We start from the raw sequence: 25213 nt of genomic DNA, 5'->3' as shown, positions 1-25213 counted from the left end.
TCCAGAGACGTAACTTCCTGCCCCAACTTCCCTGGCGGCACGGCTTCCAGATCAGCCGCTCTTCGCGTCGCCTTTCAGCGGGCGGCAAGTTAAAAGGGGCGAGTGGGGTAGGGGGAATGCAGCCCCAGAGATGGTGGGAGCATTCACCCTGTCAGACAGCAAAACGGAGGCACAGGCGGCTAATGGAAATCCGGAGCAACGCACACAAAGCGCCCGAGGGACTCAGCGGGTCAGGCAGCAACTATGGAGGGAGGGCTTGACACCATCCTGAAACGTCGACTCTCTATGGATGCTGTCTGCCTTGCTGAATTCCCCTGACATTTTGTGTGTGTTGCTACAGGGTCAGACAACATCCGTGGAAAAAGAGCAACAATCTGTTTCTGGGAATCAGCGGGTCTAGCTGAGGGAAAGCGTTGTCATTTCGGATCGCAAGCCTGCACCAGGACAAACCACCCCTACCCCCAAGGTCAGAACTAGAAGCGAGTTAAGGTGCAGACAGCCAGAAGGGGGGATATGGAAAGGACAATGCAAATATCATGGCGAAGGAAAACAAAAACTATCATCTGCAATACTTTAAAATTGTTGCTGTTTGTTGATTAGATTAGATTAGATTCAACTTTATTGTCATTGTGCCGAATACAGCTACAAAGCCAATGAAATGTATTTAGCATCTGACTAGAATTGCAAAGAATAGTGTTATTTACAAAATAACTGCGAATAAAAAAAGTGCTACAGTACACAAATATAAAAGTACTGAGACAGTACAATACAGAGGCAATACTGCTTAGCGCTGTGATGAGAGGTTCAGCAGTGTCACAGCCTCAGGGAAGAAGCTCTTCCCTGTAGTGCCTACCAGATGGGAGGAGAGTAAAAAGTCCATGCTTAGGGTGAGATGCATCCCTGATAATGCTTTTTGCTCTGCCCAGGCAGCGATAATGGTAGATGTTCTCAATCGTGGGCAATTGGGTGCCGATAATCTGCTGGGCAGTTTTCACCACATGCTGGGGTGCTTTGCGGTCCGATACGGGACAATTGCCATACCACACTGAGATGCAGTTGGTGAGTACGCTCTCAATGGTACAGCGGTAAAAGTCTGCCAGTATCCTGGGACAGAGGTGAGCTTTCTTCATGCTCTACAGGAAATAAAGGCGTGTACCCTGGAGATCATTCTGACTGGCTGCACCACTGTCTGGTATGGGGGAGAGGGCTACTCCACAAGATCGAAGTAAGCTACAGAGTTGTTTGGTTATTCAGCTCCATCATGGGTACTAACCTCCGTAGTATCCATGACATCTTCAAGGAGACGGCATCCATCATTAAGGACCCCACCCCCCACCCCCACATGTCCTCCTCTCATTGTTACCATCAGGTATATGTAGATCTGTTGACAGTCATACAGCAATGCTGCCAGCCTCTCTTGTCTGGTGAGATGCCCATCTCTCTTTATCCTTGTCTCAATAGTTTCTGTATTCCTTCTTTACACCCTATCACTGAAATTTCCTTGATCCTCTCCATCCCATCTTCCACTTTCAACTTAAAACCTGTTCGTTCTTCTCTCAATCCCAGTTATGACAAAGGGTCATCGACCAGAAGCATTAACTATGCTTCCATTTCTCCTCAATGTTTCCAGCATTTTTTGCTTTTGTTTAGTAACCGTGGAGTAAGTAAAGCTCAAGGAACAATAACTTTTCCTGTTTATGTTGGGCTTTCAGCAGAATGAAATTATCTGAGGCAAAATGGCTTTCAAATACAAATAAAGGCAGCTGAACAAGAAGTGACCAAAATTTAGCCAAAGAAATGGGTGTAAAGAAGCAACTTAAAGGAAGTAAAAACCTAAAAGGATGGACTGGCAGGATGGAGGCGGTTGATACAAGAGGTGGACACCATATGGAAATAAGCATCCTGAGTGAAGGTAGGAAATACAAACAAGAAAGCCCAGAAAGAGGAAAAGGGATTGGTGATACTAATCTAATAGCATTGTGATTTTAAGCAGACTAACAGGAATCAATGGCCCAGCTGTTGCAGTTATTGGTCATGAGTTTGTTCTTCTGATGACTATCCAAAAAGTGTTTGCAAATATTTGAACAAGCATAGAGAAAAACATTGGGAAACAACAATAGATTTAAGTAAACTATTTTGAACCCTCCAATGCCAATTAACTTTTCAAGGACTCAGACCCACACTTGGAAAATGTTTGTAAATTTGGACACATTCAGTGCTATGAAGGTCCTTTAGCAATAGCACTCATGCAGGATAGCTGACCCCTGAATAATATCTGTATAAATTTTGGAAATTCACCCTTACAGAATTCACAAACCATTACCCCAAATTTTAAGATAAGGAATAAAATTCAGTCTCATGGAATTTCGAAATTGTGCTTTCCCAGATTGTTTATTTTTGTGAATGCCGCTTATATGGTGATCTGTGCCTATGATATTGCTGCGAGTTTCAGAATTAGATTTAGTATCATGGAAATATGTTGTGAAATTTGTTGCAGCAGTATATTGCAATGCATAAGCATAAAAAAGTGAACTACAAATTACAATAAATTTTAAATTAATTAGTTCTAAGTAAATTTGTTATCAAAGAACATTATGTCACCATATACAACCCTGAGATTTATTTTCTTGTGGACATACACAGTAAATCCAAGAAACACAATAGAATCAATGAAACACTGCACCCAATAGGACAAACAAACAACCATTGTGCAGATAACAAACTGTGAAAATACAAAAGAAAAAATAATAGTAATACAGTATATAAATAAGGTAGTATTAATAATAATAAATAAGGTACTGCAAAAAGAGAGCAATAAAAAGAAAAAAATAGTGAGGTAGTGCACATGGGTTCATTGTCCATTGATAAATCTGAAAGAAGAAGGGAAGAAGCTGTTCCTGAAATGTTGAGCGTGTGTTCTCAGGCTCCTGCAGCTCCTCCTTGATGGTAGCAATGAGAAGAAGGCATGCCCTGGGCGATAGGGGCCCTTAATGATGAATGCTGCCTTCTTGAGGCATCGCCTTTTGAAGGTGTCCTTGATGCTGAGGCGACTAATGCCCATGATGGAGCTGGCTGTTTAACTTTCTGCAGCTTTTTGCGATCCTGTGCAGTGGCCCTTCCATATCTGATGGTGATGTAACTAGTTAGAATATGTTCCACGGAACATCTGTAGAAATTTGCGAGTGACTTCGGCGACATACCAATTCTCCTCAAACTCCTAATGAAATACAGCTGTTGTCGTGCCTTCTTTGTAATTGCATCAATATCTTGGGCCCAGGATAGATCCCCAGAGATGTTGACATCTAGGAACTTGAAACTGCTCAGCCTTTCTACTTCTGATCCCTCGATGAGGACTGATGTGTGTTCCCTCAACTTCCCCTCCCCCCTTCCACAATTAATTCCTTGGTTTTTACTAATGTTGAGTGCAAGGTTGTTGTTACCACACCACTCAACCAGCTGATCTATCTCACTCCTGTATGCCTCCTCGTCACCATCTGAAATTCTGCCAACAATAGTCGTATTATCAGCAAATTTATAAAGTTTGAGTTGTGCCTACCCATACAGTTGTGGGTGTAGAAAGAGTAGAGCAGTGGGATAAGCATGCATCCTTGAGGTGTGCCAGTTTTGATTGTCAGTGAGGAGGAGATCTTATTTCCAATCCAAGCTGACTGTGGTGTCCCGAAAAGGAAGTCAAGGATCCATTTGCAGAGGGAGGTACAGAGGTCCAGGTTTTGGAGATTGTTGTTTCATACTGAGGATATGATGCTATTGAACACTGAGCTATAATGAATAAATAGCAGCCTGGCATAGGTACTGCTGTTGTCCAGGTGATCCAAGGCCAAGTGGAGAGCCAGTGAGATTGTATCCACTGTAAACCTATTGTGTCAATAGGCAAATTGCAGCGGTCTAGGTCTTTGCGTACTCAGGAGTTGATTCTGGCATGACCAATCTCTGAAAGCACTTTATCACAGTAGATGTGAGTGCTAATGGGCAATAATTTTTGAGACAACTCACCCTGCTGTTTTTAGGAACTAGTATAATTGTCACCTTTTTGAACCAGTTGGGAACCTCTGACTGTAGCAGTGAGAGATGGAAGATGTCCTTGATCATTATTACACCTGTGCATACAAGTACTTGTATGTAGGCAGCTTTCGATTCCAGAGGGATCATGGGTTTGTGCCTCTGGGGGACTGTGTCCTCTCCAGGGCGCAAGCCTGGGCGGGAAGGTTTGAAGATCCGGCTGTTGCCCATGCAGTGAGTTCCCCCTCTCCACGTCACTGATGGGAAGGGCAAGTGCTGATACAGCTTGGCCCCAGTGTCGTCGCAGAGTGAAGTTGTAAACAACATCAAACTGCCTTAGGGATCCCAGCTCTGGATTTCTTCCTTGGGGTTTACTCCCGAAGCCTTTTCCATGGTGTGTATGGCCACAAGGCAGCAGAGGTTTAAAATCAGAGTTTTCCTTATCCTAGGCGGGCTGCCGTCCAAGGCTGTCGAGCCCCACCTGCCCAAAAGTACTTGTGAATGAGACAATAAGCTTTATTTTGACTTTGACTTTCAGGACCTTAATGTCTAGTCTAAACTTGTACTTCTCCATCACAACTTTAAAGCTTACTTAGTTAGAGTCACTATCTTCGAAATGCTCCCCTACCAACATTCCTACCATTGTCTGTCTATCTTCCCAAAGATTGTCCAGTATTGCCCTTCTCTAGTAGGACCATCTACATACTGAATATAAAGGGATATCTTGGATATACTTTAAAAATTCCCCTCTTCTGAATCACATCCTAAGGCCATCTTACTTAATATTAGGGAAGTATAAATTCCTCACTATAATCTTATTATTTTACACTTCTTTGTGCCTATATATATATACTCCTCTGCCTCCCACTGACTGATTGAAACTTGTTGTACATCAAGTGAAGTTACTGCCTTTTGTATCTAAGCTCCATCCATATATGGACTCATTTGAAAAACTGTCTAAAACCCTTCCTCCTTAAAATAATAAAGGTCACTTTGATTACCATCTGTTCCACATTCCCTATTTCCTGTGAAGCCTGAAGATTCTAAATTTTAGGATGTTCAGTAACCAGTTCTGCCCAACTTTCAACGATGCATTACCAACACTCACTCTCATTCCAATCTTTGCTGTAACTAGGGTCAGCCAGCAATTAACTATTGTATGCAAGAATGCAACTTCTATAGCTCTCAGTATAAGAGTCTTGAAAACAAATACAGTAATTGCAGTTATAGATTTGCCCTTGGCAAGAGATAGTAATAGTTGGTGTCATTTTTTTTTGTTTAAATCCTTTATTTAAATAGTTTTCCTTTGCCCTCTACCTCCTCCTGATTCTGAAAGTCTGGTATTTTTTCCATACGTCTTGCAGGATGGTGTGCGCGTAACGACTTGGAGCTTAATGCTACCAAGACAGTGGAAATGAGGATTTATTTCTGCCGACAAACCACACCCCCTTAGAAATGAATGGTCAGGCTGTGTCTGTGATTGAGTCATTCAGATTCTTGGGGACTACCATTACCAATACATTGAAATGAGACGTGCACTTTACACTCATCATTGGGAAAGCTCTGAAGAAATTGTTCTTCCTATGGTTGTTTAGGAAATTTAACATCTCAGGGTGTATCTTGATGACTTTTTACTCAGCCATCATTGAGGGTGTAGTGACCATCTATATCACCGTTTGCTTTCTCACTGCCTCCTCCCTCCCCAAGTCCAAATTGCAGCCAGTGGTCCACTCAGCAGCGAAGATTATTGTCTGTCAGCTGCATTAAAAGACCTGTTCATCGCCAGAGCGAAGAGCTGAAAAAATTACTGCTGTCTCCACCCACCCCATCAGTCACCTCTTTACTAAACTGCCATTAAGGAGACACTACAAGTCCATCACCATCAGGACTACACTATCTCTGAAGTTCCTCCCTTAGCTATCCAACTTCTCAACAAACTTCGCTCAAGTGTAATACCCTAACTGTCCCTCCACAACATCCGTTAAATGGTCTTTCCTGCTCTCCTTGTTCTGTTGATAACTATTTAGTCTGTTCATATGTCACATTTATTTAAGTTTGGTTATTGTTATTTGCATATGTGACCGTTTTGCTCATTGTTGATTGCCTGTGGCTATTTGCAGTTTTGTCTTGTAAACTGTTAGTTGCTGTTGTGTTGTCTGTTATGGTATTGTCCTGTGTTTTATACTTGGCACCAAACCACAATCAATTCTGGTATGTTGCACTGGCAGAAAAATGATTCTGATTCGATAGTTCATTTCATTGATTTTTTTTAACTTGAGGATAGGTTTTGTTTCAATTTAAGCGTTAAATTACATTTCTAGGGCATAATATATTTATGTTAAAACATCCAGATTTTCCCTCAAGAGCCCTTCTATTCAAAGAAATGAACTCAAATGTTAATTGAATTTACCCTTTTATAGGCTACGAGGTTTACAACGGAAATACTGTAGTCCAGCCAAAGGGTTTTGACCCAAAACGTCAATTGTACTCTTTTGCATAGCGTACTTCCTCCAGCATTTCTCGTTTATGAAAACAATTTCAGTATAAGAATAACATTTTCTCACTGCTTTCTGCCAGGCAAGTAACTGAAAGATCAAATAACTAAAGATTACATAATATGGTAGTGTTTATTAAGATTTTAATTCAGAATATTTTCAACATTTAAATTACAGAACAAAAACTTTGGAAGAAAAATGAAAATCTTTGCCTTTCTTGCCTACTCAAATTTCCATATGAAAGAAAGTGCAAGCTTCACATATCTACAGCTGGATAGGTGGGAAAATAAACTGTCAGGAAAGTGTGAATGATAAACACAATGACAAAGCTGGGTTAAGCGAGGACAAAAATGGTGAAAAATAAAGTGCTGGGTTGGAGAATAATAATGTTGTGTATTTTGATATAAAAAACAGATAAACAGATTTGAAAAGAAATACTGAGAAATTTGTTAACTTTATATAGAACAGAGAACACAGAGCAGTACCGGCCCACAATGTTGTGACAACCTTTTAACCTTTTCCAAGATTAATTAATGCTTCCCTCCCACATAGTCCGTCTTTATTCATTCATCCATGTGCCTATCCAAGAGTGTCTTAAATGTTCCTAATGTATCTGCTCGTACCACCATCCTTGGCAGCATGCTCTACGCACCCACAGCTGTGTAAAATCTAACTCTGACATCCCCCCTATACTTTCCACCATCACATTAAAATTATGCCCCCTCGTATTAACCATTTCTGCTCTTGGAAAAAGGCACTGGGTGTCCACTTTATCAATGCCCTTTATCACATTCGACACCTCTATCAAGTCTCCTGTCATCCTCCTTTGTTCCAAAGAGAAAAGCCCCAGCTTGCTCAACCTTTCCTTAATCTAGGCAGCATCCTGGTAAATCTTCTTTGCACCCTCTAAAGCTTCCTTACCCTTCCTACAATGAGGTGACCAGAACTGAACTCCAAATGTGGTCTAATCAGAGTTTTATAGAGCTGTAATGTTAACTTGTGACTCTTGAACTTAATCCCCTGACTAATGAAGGCCAACACACTATATACCTTCTTAACCATCCTATCAACTTGTGTGACAATTTTGAGGGACCTATGGATGTGAATCCCAAGATCCCTCTGTTTCTCCACACTGCTAAGAATCTTGTACTAGATGCAGTAGGGTCTCTCCTCTGGTTGGCTTTTCCACATAATGTACCAGGAATCTTTTGACACACCTAACAAATTCTGCCCTATCAAAATATTTTGCACAAGGAGATGCCAATCAAGGATGTTGAAGTCACCCATGACAACAATCCTGTTTATTTTTGCACCTTTCCAAAATCTGCCCCCCGATCTGCCTCTTGTTGTCTGCTGCTATTGGGGGTTCTATAGAATACTCCCAATAGAGTGATTGCTCCCTTCATGTTTCTGACTTCCACCCACACTAACTCAATAGATGATCCCATCATGACATCCACCCTTTCTACAGCTGTGATAATATCCCTGTTTGTCATTGCCATTCCCCTACCTATTTTACCTCCCTTCCTATCTCTTGAAACATCTAAATCCCAGAACATCCAGCAACCGATCCTGCCCCTTTGACAGCCAAGTCTCTGCAATGGCAACAACATCATAGCTCCATGTGCTGGTCAATGCTCAAGGTTCATCACCCTTGTTCCTGCTACTTCTAGCATTAGATACATTTCAATCTATCCAACGTACTGAATTTATGCCCACTGCCTATCCTTCTTCACAGTCTCTCTACACATTGCATCTGCCTTTACACTAATTGCCCCATCCTCTGACCAAACACTCTGCAAACCATGTTTAAACACCCTCATCACTCAAAAATTCTAGCAAACCTGCCCACTAGGATATTGATCTCTCTTGAGGTATAATTTATCCTTTTTGTACAGGTCATATCATCCCCAGAAGAGATCCCAATCATCCAGAAATCTGAAGCCCTGCCCCCTGCACTAATTCTTTAGCCACACATTTATCTGCCATGTCATCCAATCCATACCTTCACTAGTGCATGGCACAGGCAGCTATCCAGAGTTACTACCTTTGAGGTCCTGCTTTTTTTTAAGCTTCCTACTTCGCTCCCCATATTCACTCTTCAGGACCTCATCCCTTTTGCTTCTTATGTCGATAGTACCAACATGTACTAGAACTTCTGCCTGCTCACCCCGCCCCTTAAGAATGCCGTGGACCCGATCAGAGACGTCCCTGACACTGATATCTGGGAAGCAACAAACCAACCAGGAGTCTCCTTCATGTTCACAGAATCTGTTCCTCTAACTATTGAATCCTCCATCACCGTCACTCTCCTCTTCTCCCCCCTTCCCATGGAGCCACAGAGCCAGACTCAGTGCCTTGTTACTGCGACTTTCCCCCGTGGGTCATCCCCCCCCAACGATACTCAAATATTCAAAGCGATATACTGTAGTTGTTACTGAGGGGACTGGCCAGAAGGGTACAGTTGTGTATTTAATATTTCAGTACTATTTGAGTAATATTGTTGATATATTATTTGATTGAGCATTCTTTGTTGTTTGCATTTTTGTTACAAGTTATATGTGAAAGTACATGAATGACATACGTCATCTCTCTACCATGTCATTTATGTATGCGGCTTGCTTAAAGTAAAAATGGAATTAGATCTGCATTCCGGTCTTCCTTTTTCTTTTTCAATTAGTTTTATGTTTTGGAGTTACAAAACATAACAGGTGGGTCCACAATGTAGGCCTATTCCCTTTCCCTCTCCTGACAGCCACCTAGCTACCTGCCTTCCAGTAGCTCCTAAATATCAACTCATTCTCCCAAATGAGCTGAGGGTCATCCAACTCCAGCTGCCGTTCCCTAACATGTCTGAGAGAAGCTGCACCCAAATGTACTTCTCGCACGTGTAGCAATCAGCAAGAGGTTATCTAGATCCTGCAAGAGAAGCAAACCACTGCCCTGAGATCCATTCTCGCTGCTCTAGTTTGGCACTAATAAAGAAAGAAGCAAAAACAGTGGAAACTTAAGGTTAGCCTCAGTCTCTTCTTCCGAAGCCAGTTGAGCCCCTCTCTAACTCTGTCCCCGCACATTATGGCCGCTCACACAATGGCTACTATGATTAAGCCTAGCTTCTTTTTATTGGTCCTTGCCAATTTGCCTAAGAACCCAGATGATATCATACTCAGCTAAAAGTACAGACAGGGCCCCACTCTGTACGGTCTGGTATTACTCCCCAACTTTATACAGATACTGTATTTGCTTTTGTTAGCATACGGCTAATGTGCAGATATGACAGGCAGTTAGGAAGGAAAATGATAGTTGACGTTATTGCAGAGGGTTGAAGGACTTCAAAGTGCTCAACTTGGAGGGTATCTGCAGGAGATGGTGTGCCATGCATGTTCTGCCCTTGTCCTTTTGTAGTAGAAGGTGATGTTGGAATAGCTAGCTGAGTAACTGCAGTGCACTTCATAGATTGTACATATTGCAGCCGCTCGACACCAGTGTTGGAGAGTGGTTGAAAGAATGCCAATCAAGTGGGCTGCTTTGTCTTGGATGGTGCTGGCCCTGAGATTTGCTCTAGTTATACTCATCCAGGACATCAGAGTATTCCGTCACATTCCTGACAAGTACATTATAGGTTACGTCTGTAAAGGCTCTCAGATGTAAGAGATGAGTCACTCACTACAGACTACAGTACTTAGATCCTGACCTGTTCTTATTGCCACTGTACATGTATGGCTGATCCTCCTGAGTTTCCAGTCAATGTTGACCCCAAGGATGTCTCTAGTTGGAGATGGACATTATCTGCCACTTTTGTGGTTCAAATGTTACTTGCCACTTATCAGTATGTGCCTGGATATTGTTAAGGTCTTACTTCATTTGCTGAGGAATTATAAATAGAATTGAACATAGAGCAATTATCAGTGAGCATCCTCACATCTGACTTCGGAAGATGGAAGGTCATTGATGAAGTATCTGGAAACAGTCAGGCGGAGAAAATTGACCTGATAAATTCCTCTGGCGAGGAATTCCTCTGCGTGAGGTTGAGATGATTGATTTCCAAAGCTTTGATCAGTTTCCTCTGTGTGACTCCAGCCACTGGAATATTTTTTTCTTTTGATGCTCATTGATTTCACTTGCACTGGGATACTGTGATACCACACTCCCTTGCTGCCTTAATGTCAAGGGTATCAATTGACTTTTGTAGAGTCATGGTTTTACAGCACGAAAAAGGCCCTTGGCCCAACTGGTCCATGTTGTCCAAGATCCTCACCTGAACATGTCCAATGCAACCCACATTTGGCCCACATTCCTCTAAACAATTTTTATCCATTTAAAGCTTCCCTACCAAACTCTAAGTTTTAAACTCCACCCTAATAGAAGGACCTTGACTGTCTACCCTATCTGTGCACCTTTTCATGATTCCATGAAACTCCATAACGGCACATTTTAGCCTCCATCACTCCAGAGAAACTGTCCTAGCCTTTCCCTATCACTCGAGCCCTCCAGACCCAGCAACATTCTTGTGAATCTTTTCTGCACCCTTTCTAGCCTAAATCACATTATTTTCCACACAGCACTGAGGGTCAGGATCGAACATGGGATGCAAGGGCTATGAGGCAACACCTCCGCCAGCCATGCTACAAAATCTGTTCTCCATTTCCTGAAATCATAAGGCCATAAGATATAGGATCTATCATCAAAGTTGAAGTTAACTTCTATGCCAATGTGAGAAGTGGGTAAGACAAGGCAGTCCAACGGTGAATGCTGTTTCATTATCAGTGCAGTTAGACATAGAACTTAATTCAGCTCTTTGCTGTATATTGGATTCATAAAAGACAAAGCAGGGGATCAACACTGATCTAATCGAATCATGGGTCATGCTCAAGAGGCTGTATGGATTACTATTTTTCATGATTCACTGATTTTTTTATTCTTTTAAATAGAAATATAAACATGTCATGTCTTTATTTCCTTCTTATATTTACCTGTACACTAAATGTGATTATATATGGGGCCTTTTATTCATGACTGATCATCAAATTTTGTTATTGTATTTGGTTTTATTTTTGGCCTTAATAAAAAATACTAAATCAAATCTCTCTGTAAAGAAGAATAAACAATAAATGTCAACTGTTTTCACTATATTGCAGTTGTTCTCTGCCTACAATCTGTTTTACTATCTGAGAGAATATCAAAAGCAGACATTTTTTCTTACAGTGACTTATGCATGTTTCTTCATAGTTGGTTTAGCTTGTTCCATTAGAATAAGCAGCCTACCGTAATGAATTATTTTATTCATATTTAAAAATAACTGTGTGATTATATACTGTTTGATATACAATATAATCACCAGTGTTACCCTTGCTGTAAATGAGTGTTTCTGTGTCTGTCCTCTGCACACTTCAAGTTGACTGCCATTTGGGAATACAGGTTGAGTACCCCTTACCCGAAATTCCAAAATCCGAAAACCTCTGAAATCCAATTTTTTTAAGCACTGACATGAAGTTACAAATGAAAAATCCCACAAGATGCTGGGCAGGTTCCAAGGCGATGCACAGGTCTCTGCATGCCACAGAAGTGACCTCACATCCGTAATAAACAGAAGTTAATAAAAAAAACTCCGCATAAAGTGAAAACTGAAGATTTTGACCATGTATTGTCATAAAACCTAAAGAAAGTAAAATACAATAACAGTGTACTGTAACTTTTTAATCAAAACGCAGCATTGTAGGTGGAGACTGAAAGCCTGCCATTGTTTTCTGTTGTTGAACTGCTGATTCAGGTATTCTCCCGATGCTGCTGTGCTGCTTTTGTTACCATGCACACATTATATTTTCATTTTATTAATGGTATGTAATAATTTTTACTCTTGAACAAATGTAACATGAAGACCGTTTACCGGTAGCACATAAATTCAAAGTCCAAAATTATGGCGATCCCAAGCTATCTCATTATGTATCCCAAAATCTGAAAAAAATCCAAAATTCAAAACACTTCCAGCCCCAAGTATTTCAGATAAGGGGTACTCAATCTGTAACATCTCACCTAATGACTCTGACCAGATAGCAAGTCTTTTATTCCCTCCCCACCCATTTCTGGTCCAATTATAGAGACTTCTCCACCTTCACTTAAATCAGCTAACTCAGCACAGACTGAGAAGTAAACCTGGCGCCTTCAGCAACTCGAGGGCAAGAAGAACTCAATGGGTCAAGCAGCATCTATCAAAGGAAATAGTCGACATTTTGGTGTGTGGAAGTTGCATCAAGACAAGGGTTAACATAATGTCCTGGCAGTGATAGAATGCAGACAGCCCAGGTGAGAAAGGTTTTTTGAAGAACATAGCTTCCCTTTGCACAGTGGTTGGGGAGATGAGGTAATAATGTAATGGAGGAAGAATCCAAGCCACACACACCAACTAAAACACAATTACTTTACTAACTTTGAACTCTTATCAGTTGTTGGCTTGTAGTTTCTATTAATACCTGTATTGTTAATGGTGATTGAGCTTCCAAGTAAGAAATTCAAACCTACCAAACGGTCAATATGTGTAACCGCTAGTCAATTCTGCATAAAAAGAAAAGATTAATAGTGATTGAGCATGTGACCTGTTATCAATCAGCAGTCTATTGAATGGTTTCCTAGCACAATGAATTGGACTCTTGAATTTGCAATCCACCTTGTTAGAACCTTGCAACTTATTGCTACCTGCACTGCACTTCTCTGTAGCTGTTAACACTTTAATCTGCATTGTTATTGTTTTGCTTTGTTCTACCTCAATGTATTGCGTAATGATCTAATCTATATGAACAGTATGCAAGACAAGCTTTTCACTGTATTTTGGTACTTGTGACAACAATGAAACAAATTAAATTTCGAAATAGTTGTAGTGTATTAGTTGATTGGCAGTTTTAAATTTATATATACAGCTTCATCACTTATGGTGATCGCAGCACTCCAAACTCCTAAAATATATGTTATTCTTGCCAATATTGTAAAACTTGATAAATTCATCGCTGAATGTTCTTCCCAGAGCAGCATAGTTCATTGAAGACTCAACACATAAAGATGAAAAAAAAAATTGGTACAGTGTGATCAACATTAGTTACTTTACAGTCAACAACAAATGTCATGTTTTGGCCTTGGTATTGCAGTGGACTGAAATTTTCTAATTTCTCATATTTATATACTGTGGAGAAAGACATGGTACTGCACTTGGAGTATTATGCAGTTGTGGTCGCCTAGCGCTGCACAAGAATGTTACCTGAACTGGAGGGCTTGAGCTTTGAGGGGAGACTGGGTAGGCTGGCACTCTTCCCCCCAGGAGGTGGAGGAGTGACCTTATATCTACCCTTCAAGATTCTGTGTTCCTTCAAAGATGAAGGTTTACAGTCATTTTCCCAAGGTAGGCAAGTCTGAAAACTAGATGTTGGGGTTCTGCAGGGTGAAGTTAGGTAATGAAAGTGACCAATAGTCCAATATTTATTTGGAGGAAGGATTTAATCAAGCATTTAATCACCAAAGTTTTTCATGGTGTAATTGTATCTAAACCTTAATTCTAACCTCTAGACATGGTTATAAAATAAGAAAAATTTAAAAAAATCTTAATGAAAAGGAATTAAAACAAGGTATGAAAAATAAGTGATCTCATTTACAGTGATGCAGTTTTTGATCTGAACTGTTAACTGTTTCTGTATGACAAGATGTATATTTCTAGAAATTTCTGATCTTATTTTGTAATTGTGACTTCCACTGAGCTTTTCAAGTCAACAATGTACCATTTGCTTTTCTACCATGGCTGATAGTGCAACAGCATTTTGTTTCTATATTTCTGATTATGTAACTGGCTTTACTTGTCAGGAGATCAGACCTGATCATTATTCAATTAGTGGCTTGGAGTGTTTCTATCAGCGGCAGGAGAAAAACATCACAGTACCCAAATTTGTCTTGCATCAAGCAACCCAGGATACTCCTATTCCGCTTTCTCACTGTGATTTCTTTTAAATTAAGAATTTATTGGTAATTGGTTTATTGTCACATGTAGAAAGATTCAGTGAAAAGCCTTGCATGCCATCAAATCAGATTATTCAAAATACAGTTGATTCCAGTTAATTGGGTCTTCAGTAAATCGGGGCAGCTGCTTATTTGCGATAACTCACAGAGAACAAAAACAAATAAGAAAATAACTGGGATTCCATTAATTTATCTGGGACAATATGCCGCTTAATTGGGGCAGGAGACTGTTGCCAAGCAGTTTCTAACTAGCGTCAGTCACATGTGGGTCATGTCTGTGCCTAAAGCTGTTTTTAAATAGCATCAGTTGCATGTGTTTGTGTTGACAAAGCAGTGATTTTTGTCACTGATAATTGCCCAGAAATAAGCAGTAAGATGATTCAGATTTGTTTTGCTCACTACAGTTTCAAGCATTCAGACTTGGAAGTGCCAGAAACAGCTGGTAGTAAAAATGAAATGATTTCATTTCTTCAGCAAGTTAGGAAGTATGAAGAATTTGAAGGTATTGACAATCATCTTGGAAGTTACCTTTGGTCCCCACCTCAGTTCTTACCTGTGGCTCCAATTAGCCGTTCGTGTTCAATAGCGGCCACAACCCGATACACCATGTTGGATCTGATTCTTTAATTCTTAGATTGGACTATTTGTTATTTTCTTTGCAGTTTAACAATTAATTATCTGCTTAACTTTTATGCAAGTTTAATATATCTCTAGCTATACAAAGTATAATTCTGGATAGCTCTTGAAGCTTCTTTGTTCTGCATTTAGTGAATAAGTATGTTTGCATTGGTTAATTTGGTACTGCAGTATTGAATAAGTATTTTTAATTGGTTAATACTTACCTATAGATTTGAATGGAAGTTTTCCTCATCTCTGAGTATAAAATAGTTAAACACAAAGCAATGTCATCTTTAATCTTAGCTTACTCTACTGCTGCCTGTTCAGTTTTCCTCTGTTCTATCAAATCTTAAAAAACAATTATGAACCAACAAGTTTTGTCCCTCATTCCAGACTTATAAAAGGACCTTGGAACAAAAATATAAGAATCCAAAAAGTGGTGTAGTCAGCGAGCACGATTCAGAGCTTGGTAAAATGTCGTACACAAAGTGGAATTTTCAGACCTAAACAAAATGGGTAAAAACTTCCTCTTATGTTCCAATTTCTCTGGCTTCAACATAATTGGATGGGAGTTAGGAGTGAGGAACTGCTCCATAGCCATTTAAAAAAATCTGTAAAATAGAAAGATAACCCGGTACAGCTGTGAGTAGATCCAGGACAGCACAGATTAAATACTCAAACCGGCAGAGAATCAAAAATTAAATTCATACAAGCAGAGAAGCACAGACTTTAAAAAAAATTAAAAGACAGTAGAATGCACAAGTAAACTTAAACACATGCACGCTAGCAGAGAACAGTGAAAAAGAATTAAATTCAGCTAGCAGGACAGCCTGTTAAAATTTCAAGATTATGGTCAAGGTATGTGTGAATTAAGATTGAATCAAAACAATGGCCCAAGTCATGAAACCTATGAAATATTAGCTAAATGAAACACTTAACTTTACTAAAGTTAATGAAAAAGTCTGGATGAAATATACCAACAGTGTTAAGTTTATTAAGGATAAGAAGACATGCATTAAGATCCAGAAGATGCCTGCTACTGGTTTATAGATAAGTCTGTATCGTCAGTTTGATTGAATGTGTGAGCAATTGAAAGGTTTAATGGGATGAGTAAAGTCTTTTACTAATCAAAAGGAATGTGAAACATGCGAGAAACTAAGAAAACAGTAAAAAGTCTAAAGAGTAAATCTCTGCATTAATTGAACATGAAAATACAACATGGGTAATTCAATTGAAGTGCATTGTTTCTAGAAAGCGCAGCAGACTTAAAAGGGGCAGTCCTGTGAGTGACTCTGCTAGTGATGCTACGGCTGGTACTCTGCCCTGGGAAACAATTACTCTTGAAGCTCTGCCTGAGGAATTACAGTTCAGTTGAACAGTCTCCAGAGATACTACCACCATCTGAACTTCGGAGAATTACAGACAGACTGACTCCGGGAACAGCAACACCATCTGACCTCCGAAGAATTACAGGATGACCTGGACTCTACAGCAGCCCCCTAGTGACTCACCTGAGAATGACAGTGATGAAACAGTAAGATTGACAGCTATGTCAGCTTGCTCCAATGAAGACCAAGGGAGTGAAGACGCACAGGACTGAAGATAAAACAATTGTTAATCATTGTATTGACAAGCTAGTGGCAGATCCACTGACTATTGCTGAAAGGCAGTAAGTGCTCAGATGACCCTGTGACTCTTAATGAAGAACAATTGAAAGTGGTTCAAACTTTAAAGGTGACATTAAAAATAGTCTGTATTAAGAATACCTAATACAGGTAAACTATTTACCCTGTACATTAATGAAAAACACATAATATCAGTCTTAGTTCAAGAACATGGAGAATGATGTACACTAATGCCTTATCAATGATTGAGAGAGGAATTTGAATGGGTTGTTTCTAGAACTGCAGTGCTGGCATCAGAAAACATGGCTCTTGGTACCTCTATACAACAGACAAAATTAAGAGCTTTGATTGAAGCTTATAAGTTGGCAGAAGGAAGATCAGCTAATATCCACATTAATTCCTGATATGCTTTTGGAGTTGTTCATGATTTTGGGAACTTATGGCATCAATGAGGATTTCTTATGACCGTAGGAACGCCAATCAAGCATGACCAACTAGAACAAGAACCTATGGTTATCATACAACTGTTATCAGAAGTTGTATTGAAATGTAACAGTCACTCTAAAAAGAATACAATGGAAAGCTGTGGAATTACATTTGTGGATGAAATTGAAAAAAAGACAGTATGAGAAAAATATTTTAAAAGTACCAAGAATACATACAGTGAACCTGACAACTGGAATAACGGAAACCAAGTTTATCTGCTATCTGCTTTGTTTGCAGACATTGGACAGTAACACAACTGAGGTGTTGTACATGAAAATAATCTGAACATCTTGTTAGCATTACAGGTCCTTAGTGTATTTATTGTTGGTTACCCAGTAAATGAATAACCAAACTTCTAAATGAGCAATGCAGTGAATCTAACTCAAGTAAGTTCTAATACTTTTCCAAAAACTATGATAGAAGGTGCTGGATTATCCGACTAAATCATTTGCTGACAAAAATACTTTTAAAACAGACATTTCTAATATCACCAATTAATCCATTTATTGTAAAACATTTAATTCAAATTCTGTAAAACAATTTTCCATAACCTTCATTTTCACTTCAGAAATAAGGTTCTCTTGTTTCAGCTGCTCAATCAGTTTTTCCATTCTCTTAAGCTCTGCTGCAGTCCCCTGTTCTTGTTGCTGGAGTTTTTTTATCTTCTTCTGTAATCTGGAAATTTTTTCCCATAGTTGGGCTTTGTCAGTATCTTGTCTACAATATGAATGTTCAACTTGTAGAACCTCAGTGTCTACAGGCAGCTTATTGTTCAACAATTGCTTCATTTCAACCTCGTTTATCATTGTGAAGGGCTCATTTGGCGAGTCTTGAACAACAACTTCCGAATTTTCATTGTCCAGAGTTGGTGCAGTGTTAATTCCTGTATTCCCTTCAGATTGCTCAATGCACTGTGCACTAGCAAGCGGTAATTCTAGGCTTTCACTGTTTATTTCAGTTGGCGCAGCCGGACCAAATATTTCCAGTTTTGTTTCTGAAGTTCCCTCAGGTGAAATATTTTTTCTACGAATATGACGAATATTTGTCTTCTTATTCTGAAAGATAATATTTTATGCTTTTGATTTGAAGAGATTTTTATTGCATTATTTATTGTTTAAACCTTGAATTTACAAAATAAGGTGCAATCTTACCTGTTGATGAGTTGGAAATGAGAAAAGAGTTGGTATAGCATGCGTCTTCAGATAGCGTATACCCCAGCGCCATTCAAAGGAATCTGCAGTAAAATGGTCACTGCAAATGCACTGGTGCTTAGTAGGGAACCAGCCCTCTCTCTTCATATTCTTCATCCATTTGCTAAGTCTCTCTTTGTTTTGGAGTGGAAACCTTTTCAAAGAGAAAAACATAATAAGACAGCTAAATAACAATTATCAATCTTGCCTTCTGTGCAACAGCTTTCGTTAACTGATGCACATGTTGCAGTGTAACAATACTATGCACCTGTATGGAAAGTAACTTTTGAGAAAAAGCTAACTGTTGAGATTAAATCATTATACACAGTAGAGTCCAATTACTGCAACATAGATCCATAATTCATCGAAAGTGGCCACACAGGTAGATAGGATTGTAAAGAAAGCTTTTGCCACATTGGCCTTCATTAATCAATGTACTGAGTACAGGAGATGGGATGTTATGTTGAAGTTGTATAAGATGTTGGTGAGGCCTAATTTGGAGTATTGTGTGTAATTTTGCTCACCTACCTACAGGAAAGATGTAAATAAAGTTGAAAAAGTACAGAGAAAATTTACAAGGATATTGCCAGGTCTGGAGAGCCTGAGTTATAAGGAAAGATTGAATAGGTTAGGACAGTATTATTTAGAATGTAGAAGATTGAGAGGAGGTTTCAAAGGTTTCAAAAGTACATTTAATGTCAGAGAAATGTATACAGTATACATCCTGAAATTCTTTTTCTTCGCAACCATCCACGAAAACAGAGGAGTGCCCCAAAGAATGAATGACAGTTAAACGTTAGAAATGTTAGAATGATAGGGGTATACAAGATTATGAGGGGTATAGATAGGGTAAATGCAAACAGGTTTTTTCAATTGAGGTTGGGTGGGACTACAACCAGAGGTCATGGCTTAAAGGTGAAAGGTGAAAAGTTTAAAGGGAACATGAGAGGAAACAACTTCACTCAGAGGGTGGGGAGAGTATGGAACAAGCTGACAGCACAAGTGGTCCATGTGAGTTTGATTTCAATGTTTAAGAAAAGTTTGGACAGGTACATGGATGGTAGGGTATGGAGGGCTATGGTCAGAATCAGAATCAGAATCAGGTTTATTATCACCAGCATGTGACATAAAATTTGTTAACTTAGCAGCAGCAGTTCAATGCAATACATAATACAGAAAAATGTAATAACAATAAATAAAAATAAAATAATAGTAAATAAATAAGTAAATCAATTGTAGTATATGTATATTCAATAGATTTTTAAAAACGTGGAAAACAGAAATACTATATATTAAAAAAAAGTGAGGTAGTGTCTAAGGGTTCAATGTTGATTTAGGAATCGGATGGCAGAGGGGAAGAAACTGTTCCTGAATCGCTGAGTGTGTGCCTTCAGGCTTCTGTACCTACTACCTGATGGTAACAGTGAGAAAAGGGCATGACCTGGGTGCTGGAGGTCCTTAATAATGGACGCTGCCTTTCTGAGACACTGCTCCCTGAAAATGTCCTGGGCTAGTACCCAAGATGGAGCTGACTAAATTTACAACCCTCTGCAGCTTCTTTTGGTCCTGTGCAGTAGCCACCAACTCCTCCCCACCCCCCCAACCCCACCCCATACCAGACAGTGATGCAGCCTGTCAGAATGCTCTCCATGGTACATCAATAGAAGTTTTTGAGTGTATTTGTTGACATGCCAAATCTTTTCAAACTCCTAATGTGTATAGCCGCTGTCTTGCTTTCTTTATAACTACATCGATATGTTAGATCCTCAGACATCTTGACACCCAGGAACTTGAAAATGCTCACTCTCTTCACTTCTGATCCCTCTATGAGGATTGGTATGTCTTCCTTTGTCTTACCCTTCCTGAAGTCCACAATCAGCTCTTTCGTCTTACTGGCGTTCAGTGCCAGGTTGTTGTTGCGACACCAGTTCACTAGTTAGCATATCTCACTCCTGTATGCCCTCTCACCACCTGAGATTCTACCAACAATGGCTGTATCATCAGCAAATTTATAGATGGTATTTGAGCTACGTCTAGCCACACAGTCATGTGTATATAGAGAGTAGAGCAGTGGGCTAAGCACACACCCCTGAGGTGCACCATTGTTGATCGTTAGTGAGGAGGATATGTTATCACCAATTAGGCAGCCCACATTATTCTTCTTAGGCACTGGTATAATTGTTGCCCTTTTGAAGCAAGTGGGAACTTCCGCCTGTAGCAGTGAATGGATGAAAATGTCCTTGAATACTCCCGCTAGTTGGTTGACCAGGTACTCCATCTGGACCTTCTGCCTTGCGAGGGTTCACTCTCTTTAAAGACAGCCTGACATCGTCCTCTGAGACAGAGATCACAGGGTCATCAGGTGCAGCAGGGATCTTCACAGCTGTAGTTATGTTCTCCCTTTCAAAGCAGGCATAGAAGGTGTTGAGTTTATCTGGTGGTGAAGCATCACTGCCATTCATGCTATTGGGTTTCACTTTGTAGGAAGTAATGTCTTGCAAACCCAGCCAGAGTTGCCGTGCATCCGATGTCTCCTCCAACCTCATTTGAAATTGTCTCTTCACCCTTGAAATAGCCCTCTGCAAATCATACCTGGTTTTCTGGTACAGGCCAGAGACACCGGACTTGAATGCCACAGATCTAGCCTTCAGCAGATGACGTACTTCCTGGTTCATCCACGTCCCAGTGCAAGTTGATAGGGGTAGGCAGTTTGCAGTGGTTTGGCATGGACTAAGTGGGCTGAAGGGGCTGTTCCTGTGATGTACTTTCCCGACATTAATTAAACAAAATACTGTTTTTAAAAAAAGTGATCAAAATTTCTCTGTTAAAAGTTTCTTTCATGTGAACACTACATTTCTATTTTTTAATAGATCATCCCCATCTTCTAATTATTCTGCAACTACCACATTTGCAGTCTGATCTTTTTGCTTTTGAGTTCCATACAGCCACATAACTTTGTTTGATTCAGTACAACCATCATCTACGTGTTACCCCACCACCCAGGATGTGCGCTCTTCTTATTGTTACCATTGAAGGAGGTACAGAAGCCTGAAGACACATATTCAAGAGATTCAGGAACAGCTTCTAAACCCTTTGACATCCAGCTTTTTTTTTTGCACATGTATATACTTACTGTAATGCAGATTTTTTCTGTATATTTATCATGTATTTCAATGTACGGCTGCCATAAAGTTAACAAACTTTATGACATATGGCAGTGATATTAAACCGGATTCTCATTATAATATTAATCTCACTTTCTACTTATAGCTCAAATTTCCAAAGATATAAAGCTGGTGGGCAGAGGCGATTTCTGTTTGATCAGAGCAAGATTGCGTAAAGAACAAGTCAGTTGTAATAATACCCCATAGGAGTACAACAAACTCCTGTAAATTGCAGCAGGAAAAACAAAAGGTACAAGGCATTAGATTTTATTAAATGTATAGTTAGCACTTATAAATTCCTTTTCACCCATCGTGTATCAGATTTGTTGAGGCTAAGAATGGTTTTCAATTAAACAACAATGAGCTTTTAAATCAATTAATGATTATACACAGTAAAATTCACTTTGACACCTTTACAATATAAATTAGATTTATTAGGAATGGAAACACAACAGATTTAAAATGGTAACAACAGGAATTCTGCAGATGCTGGAAATTCAAGCAACACACATAAAAGTTGCTGGTGAACGCAGCAGGCCAGGCAGCATCTCTAGGAAGAGGTGCAGTCGACGTTTCAGGCCGAGACCCTTCGTCAGGACTAACTGAAGGAAGAGTGAGTAAGGGATTTGAAAGTTGGAGGGGGAGGGAGATTTAAAATGATGATAGATCTTGGGGTCTGTCCATAAAAACTTAGTTTGTTACGACTGTTAAAATACTTAAGAGAAAATGCCAAAGCAACTTTTCAGTAGCAATTATACCTTTCAACCCAATCAAATTAGTGAAACTATGGGTGATGGGCAACCAAGGGTTAGTACAGGACAAGTTATGGCTAAGTGACCAACTACTTTTGTACCTATGGAATGTTGCAGTAATCATTGTTGGAATAGTATATACAGTTGACTAAGGTTTGGGTAAAGGAGTCATTTGTGAATTTGATATAAGTTTCACATTAAAAGAACAAAATAAATTGCAGATAATGATAAAATACAACATCCTAATAGAACTTCAGTTCTAATGAAGGGTCTAAAATTCTGTTTCTCTCCACAAGTGCCCTGCTTATGTTTCTAGCATTCCCATTTTTATATAGAACTTGCATTATTTAATATTGATGGTATGTTTTGAAGGAGATGAACTGCCACATGGGCAGCACATTAATGTTATAATTTTGCTCATCAAAAGCAATGACTGAAATTTTAATTTTTTGACTGTCCTATGATTTATTTCCTGTCAGTAATCATTGACTGGTGTTCTGAATTATATCTTTCCTTTTACACGTGCTTTTTCAGCTTTTGCTAACACTTCTATTAAATATCAATACTTCATCACTTGATGCAATATCATTGAAAAGGAAAATTGATAATATGTTATATAAGTATTCATTGCATTATATAAGTCTTCATTGCATTTTTACTCCTGAGCTAGTTAAGTTTTCAAACATAACTGTCAACAAAAGTGAAATCAACCATTACCCAATGCTGTTTTCTGCCCTTGTATAGTAGAAGGATTGAACGCTGTGACACATTGTATAGCAGCGGCTATTTTAATTAGTAATGGAGAAGTTTTTTTTAATGCGGAGCTGTTGTTATTTACTATGCATTGCTTGTGGAAGTATATTTATGTGCATCTTTCCAAAGTGAACTGGATACATGTCTGAAAAGAAATTGTAGAATTATGGAGAAAAGAACAAAGATGCGGTAAAGTTTGGATAAGTTAAAAAGAGTTTGAACAGGCATGATAAACTGAATTGCATTGATTTGTGATGTTGGATCTTTTGAGTTTCACTACAGAATAATTTATTTGTAACACAATAATCAAATAAATCTTATTCAAAGGCTGCTACATCTAATAATACACTCAAACTATTTTACTGTTAGCCCAGCAAAGTTAGCTCAAATTTGCCTCAAAACGCATGTTTCTTTATGTTCACAGATTACAAGGTGGATATAGTCCTTCAAACACTGAAGTCAGATTTAAAAGGTATGTTATCTTGTGTATGCACACATTTCATTGGAAGGTAAGAATTATTAACTGTAACACCTTTTGTCAATGTCCTATTTTCATTTGAAGTTTTTGGAATTTTTATCTGAACATATCAGTTTGATGTTGCACTATTTACCACTGATTGATTGAAGAGTCATTTGACATTGTCCTCCCAGCTACAACTCCAAGTTCACAGGACTTAGTGTTTTCTCAGCACAGATTAATTCTGCTTGAGACCTGAGCCACTTTCTGGTTAAGAGCGCACATCTGCTTCAGACCTGAGCCACTTTCTGGTTAAGTTCCATTTTGCTCTTTCTCACTTTATCCCCTCTACTTCTTCCTGTCTCTGTCCTCAAAGATCTTTTTGAGTAGATCTTTCCGGAATATAACTTTTCACTCCCACACAAAGTATTTTTTTCTATCTCAAATCTTATCATTTACTAATCCTGCTGATCTTCAGTATTCAATCATCTACTGAAGCATTAGTGAAATTTTGGACCAAGTTTAATCAATATAGCTTTCTTTTTCAACTTCCTCAAATATATTTATTCCATTCATCCCATTACATACCTACCTTGTTGTGAAAGTATCTGACTGATACATTCAGCACCTTTCTTCCTCCAGCACTCCAATCAACTTTTCCTGGTGTTGACCTAAATGGACATTCGTTTTTATGTAAATATCCATCTGTAGCTTTAGCAACATAATGATTAAAAAAAATCCTTCAGTCACGAATAGCCTTGATTTTGGACAGTGTATCCTAACTCACTTGTCAGCAATATTTACTTACTGTCCATTACGCTGCAGTTATTTAGGGCAGCAATGAAGGTCCTCCATCTCTTGCGGCATTCAGGGCTTCCTTCATTGCGTCAGTATCTTCCTCCCGATTTTCACCACTGTCAGTCATGCAAGTCCCGAGTAGAGACCGAGGAGTACTGTCATACTCAGATGTCATTGCTGGTTCCGTAACAATTTTGTTTCACCAGTCAGGGTTGTTAGTCCTGAGCTGAACCCCCGAACCTGGAGGACCAGTGGACCACTCTTAGTCTGGCCTCTGCCCTTTGACCTGTTTGGTATGGATGATCCGACTAAGAATCAAAGCATAAAGTCCTGACTTCAGCCAACGGAGCTCTCCGAGTCACTGAGGGACACAAGGTTCCAAAACACAAGGCTGTGGTCTTCTTGGGAGACTTGCCAACAATACCACAGTGTATTCACGTTTAGGTATAAGTTGCAACTCTTTAAACTAAATGTCATTCATGTGGGATGGAATGATTCCAGTCAGATGTACTAAATTTGCAGCAATATTAAAAATGTTCAGACTTAGAACAAGGTTGATACCCCCTGAGTGCCCTGTTGCGTCATAAACCTTAATAGGGTCCCTGACCCCTTACCTATTATAAACATCACGACAGCTACTCACAGTCCTGAAGCCGGCTACGATGCTGCGGGACCCATACTTACGGGTAGAAGCCGAGCTTCTGATGATCGGACGATAACTGGCCACTTCGATTGGAGCAACTGTCCACCGCACAGTACCTGGGCATTGCTGCGGGGCAACTGGGCTAGCCGCGCAGGCGCGTTCACTGGCGGACGTGAGGTCACAGGAACGTGGGGGGGGTGACGCGGGGCGAAGG

At 39.6% G+C, this 25213-nt stretch overlaps 1 protein-coding gene and 1 long non-coding RNA gene across 5 annotated transcripts; one reads left to right on the top strand and one right to left on the bottom strand.

Annotated features, from left to right (window-relative positions):
* Positions 1–56: 56 nt before the first annotated feature.
* LOC134352336 (uncharacterized) lies at positions 57–23944 on the top strand. Its single transcript, XR_010019379.1, has 3 exons — positions 57–466; positions 1713–1912; positions 23526–23944. It is a non-coding gene; the product is annotated as an uncharacterized LOC134352336 (long non-coding RNA).
* LOC134352335 (THAP domain-containing protein 5-like) lies at positions 16866–25158 on the bottom strand. Of its 4 annotated transcripts, XM_063059633.1 has the most exons (4): positions 25041–25158; positions 24151–24229; positions 18394–18586; positions 16866–18297 (listed from the first exon to the last, which is right to left on the bottom strand). In XM_063059633.1, the coding sequence occupies exons 2-4, from the start codon at positions 24177–24179 to the stop codon at positions 17746–17748; spliced, it is 774 nt and encodes a 257-aa protein (XP_062915703.1). In that variant the 5' UTR covers positions 24180–24229; positions 25041–25158; the 3' UTR covers positions 16866–17745. The 4 variants fall into 4 exon arrangements, with proteins under 4 accessions (XP_062915703.1, XP_062915702.1, XP_062915704.1 ...); XM_063059632.1 differs by lacking the exon at positions 24151–24229 and having other exon boundaries at positions 25041–25149; XM_063059634.1 differs by lacking the exon at positions 24151–24229 and having other exon boundaries at positions 24971–25135.
* Positions 25159–25213: the final 55 nt, after the last annotated feature.

The sequence above is a fragment of the Mobula hypostoma genome, chromosome 9 (genome assembly GCF_963921235.1).
Source record: "Mobula hypostoma chromosome 9, sMobHyp1.1, whole genome shotgun sequence".
In the NCBI taxonomy this organism is placed as follows: Eukaryota; Metazoa; Chordata; class Chondrichthyes; order Myliobatiformes; family Myliobatidae; genus Mobula; species Mobula hypostoma.
The sequence above is the reverse complement of the archived record's forward strand: the minus strand, read 5'-3'. Positions and strand labels throughout refer to the sequence as shown.

Bases quoted from the DNA above. Each gene is read 5' to 3' on its own strand.
- LOC134352335 (XM_063059632.1), bottom strand. From the start codon at position 25,123: ATGCCCAGGTACTGTGCGGTGGACAGTTGCTCCAATCGAAGTGGCCAG. The intron at 18,587-25,040 runs GTAAGTATGGGT...CTCTTTGAAAAG, and splicing joins CAGAAGCTCGGCTTCTACCC to GTTTCCACTCCAAAACAAAG. The intron at 18,298-18,393 runs GTAAGATTGCAC...ATTATCTTTCAG, and splicing joins CATTTCCAACTCATCAACAG to AATAAGAAGACAAATATTCG.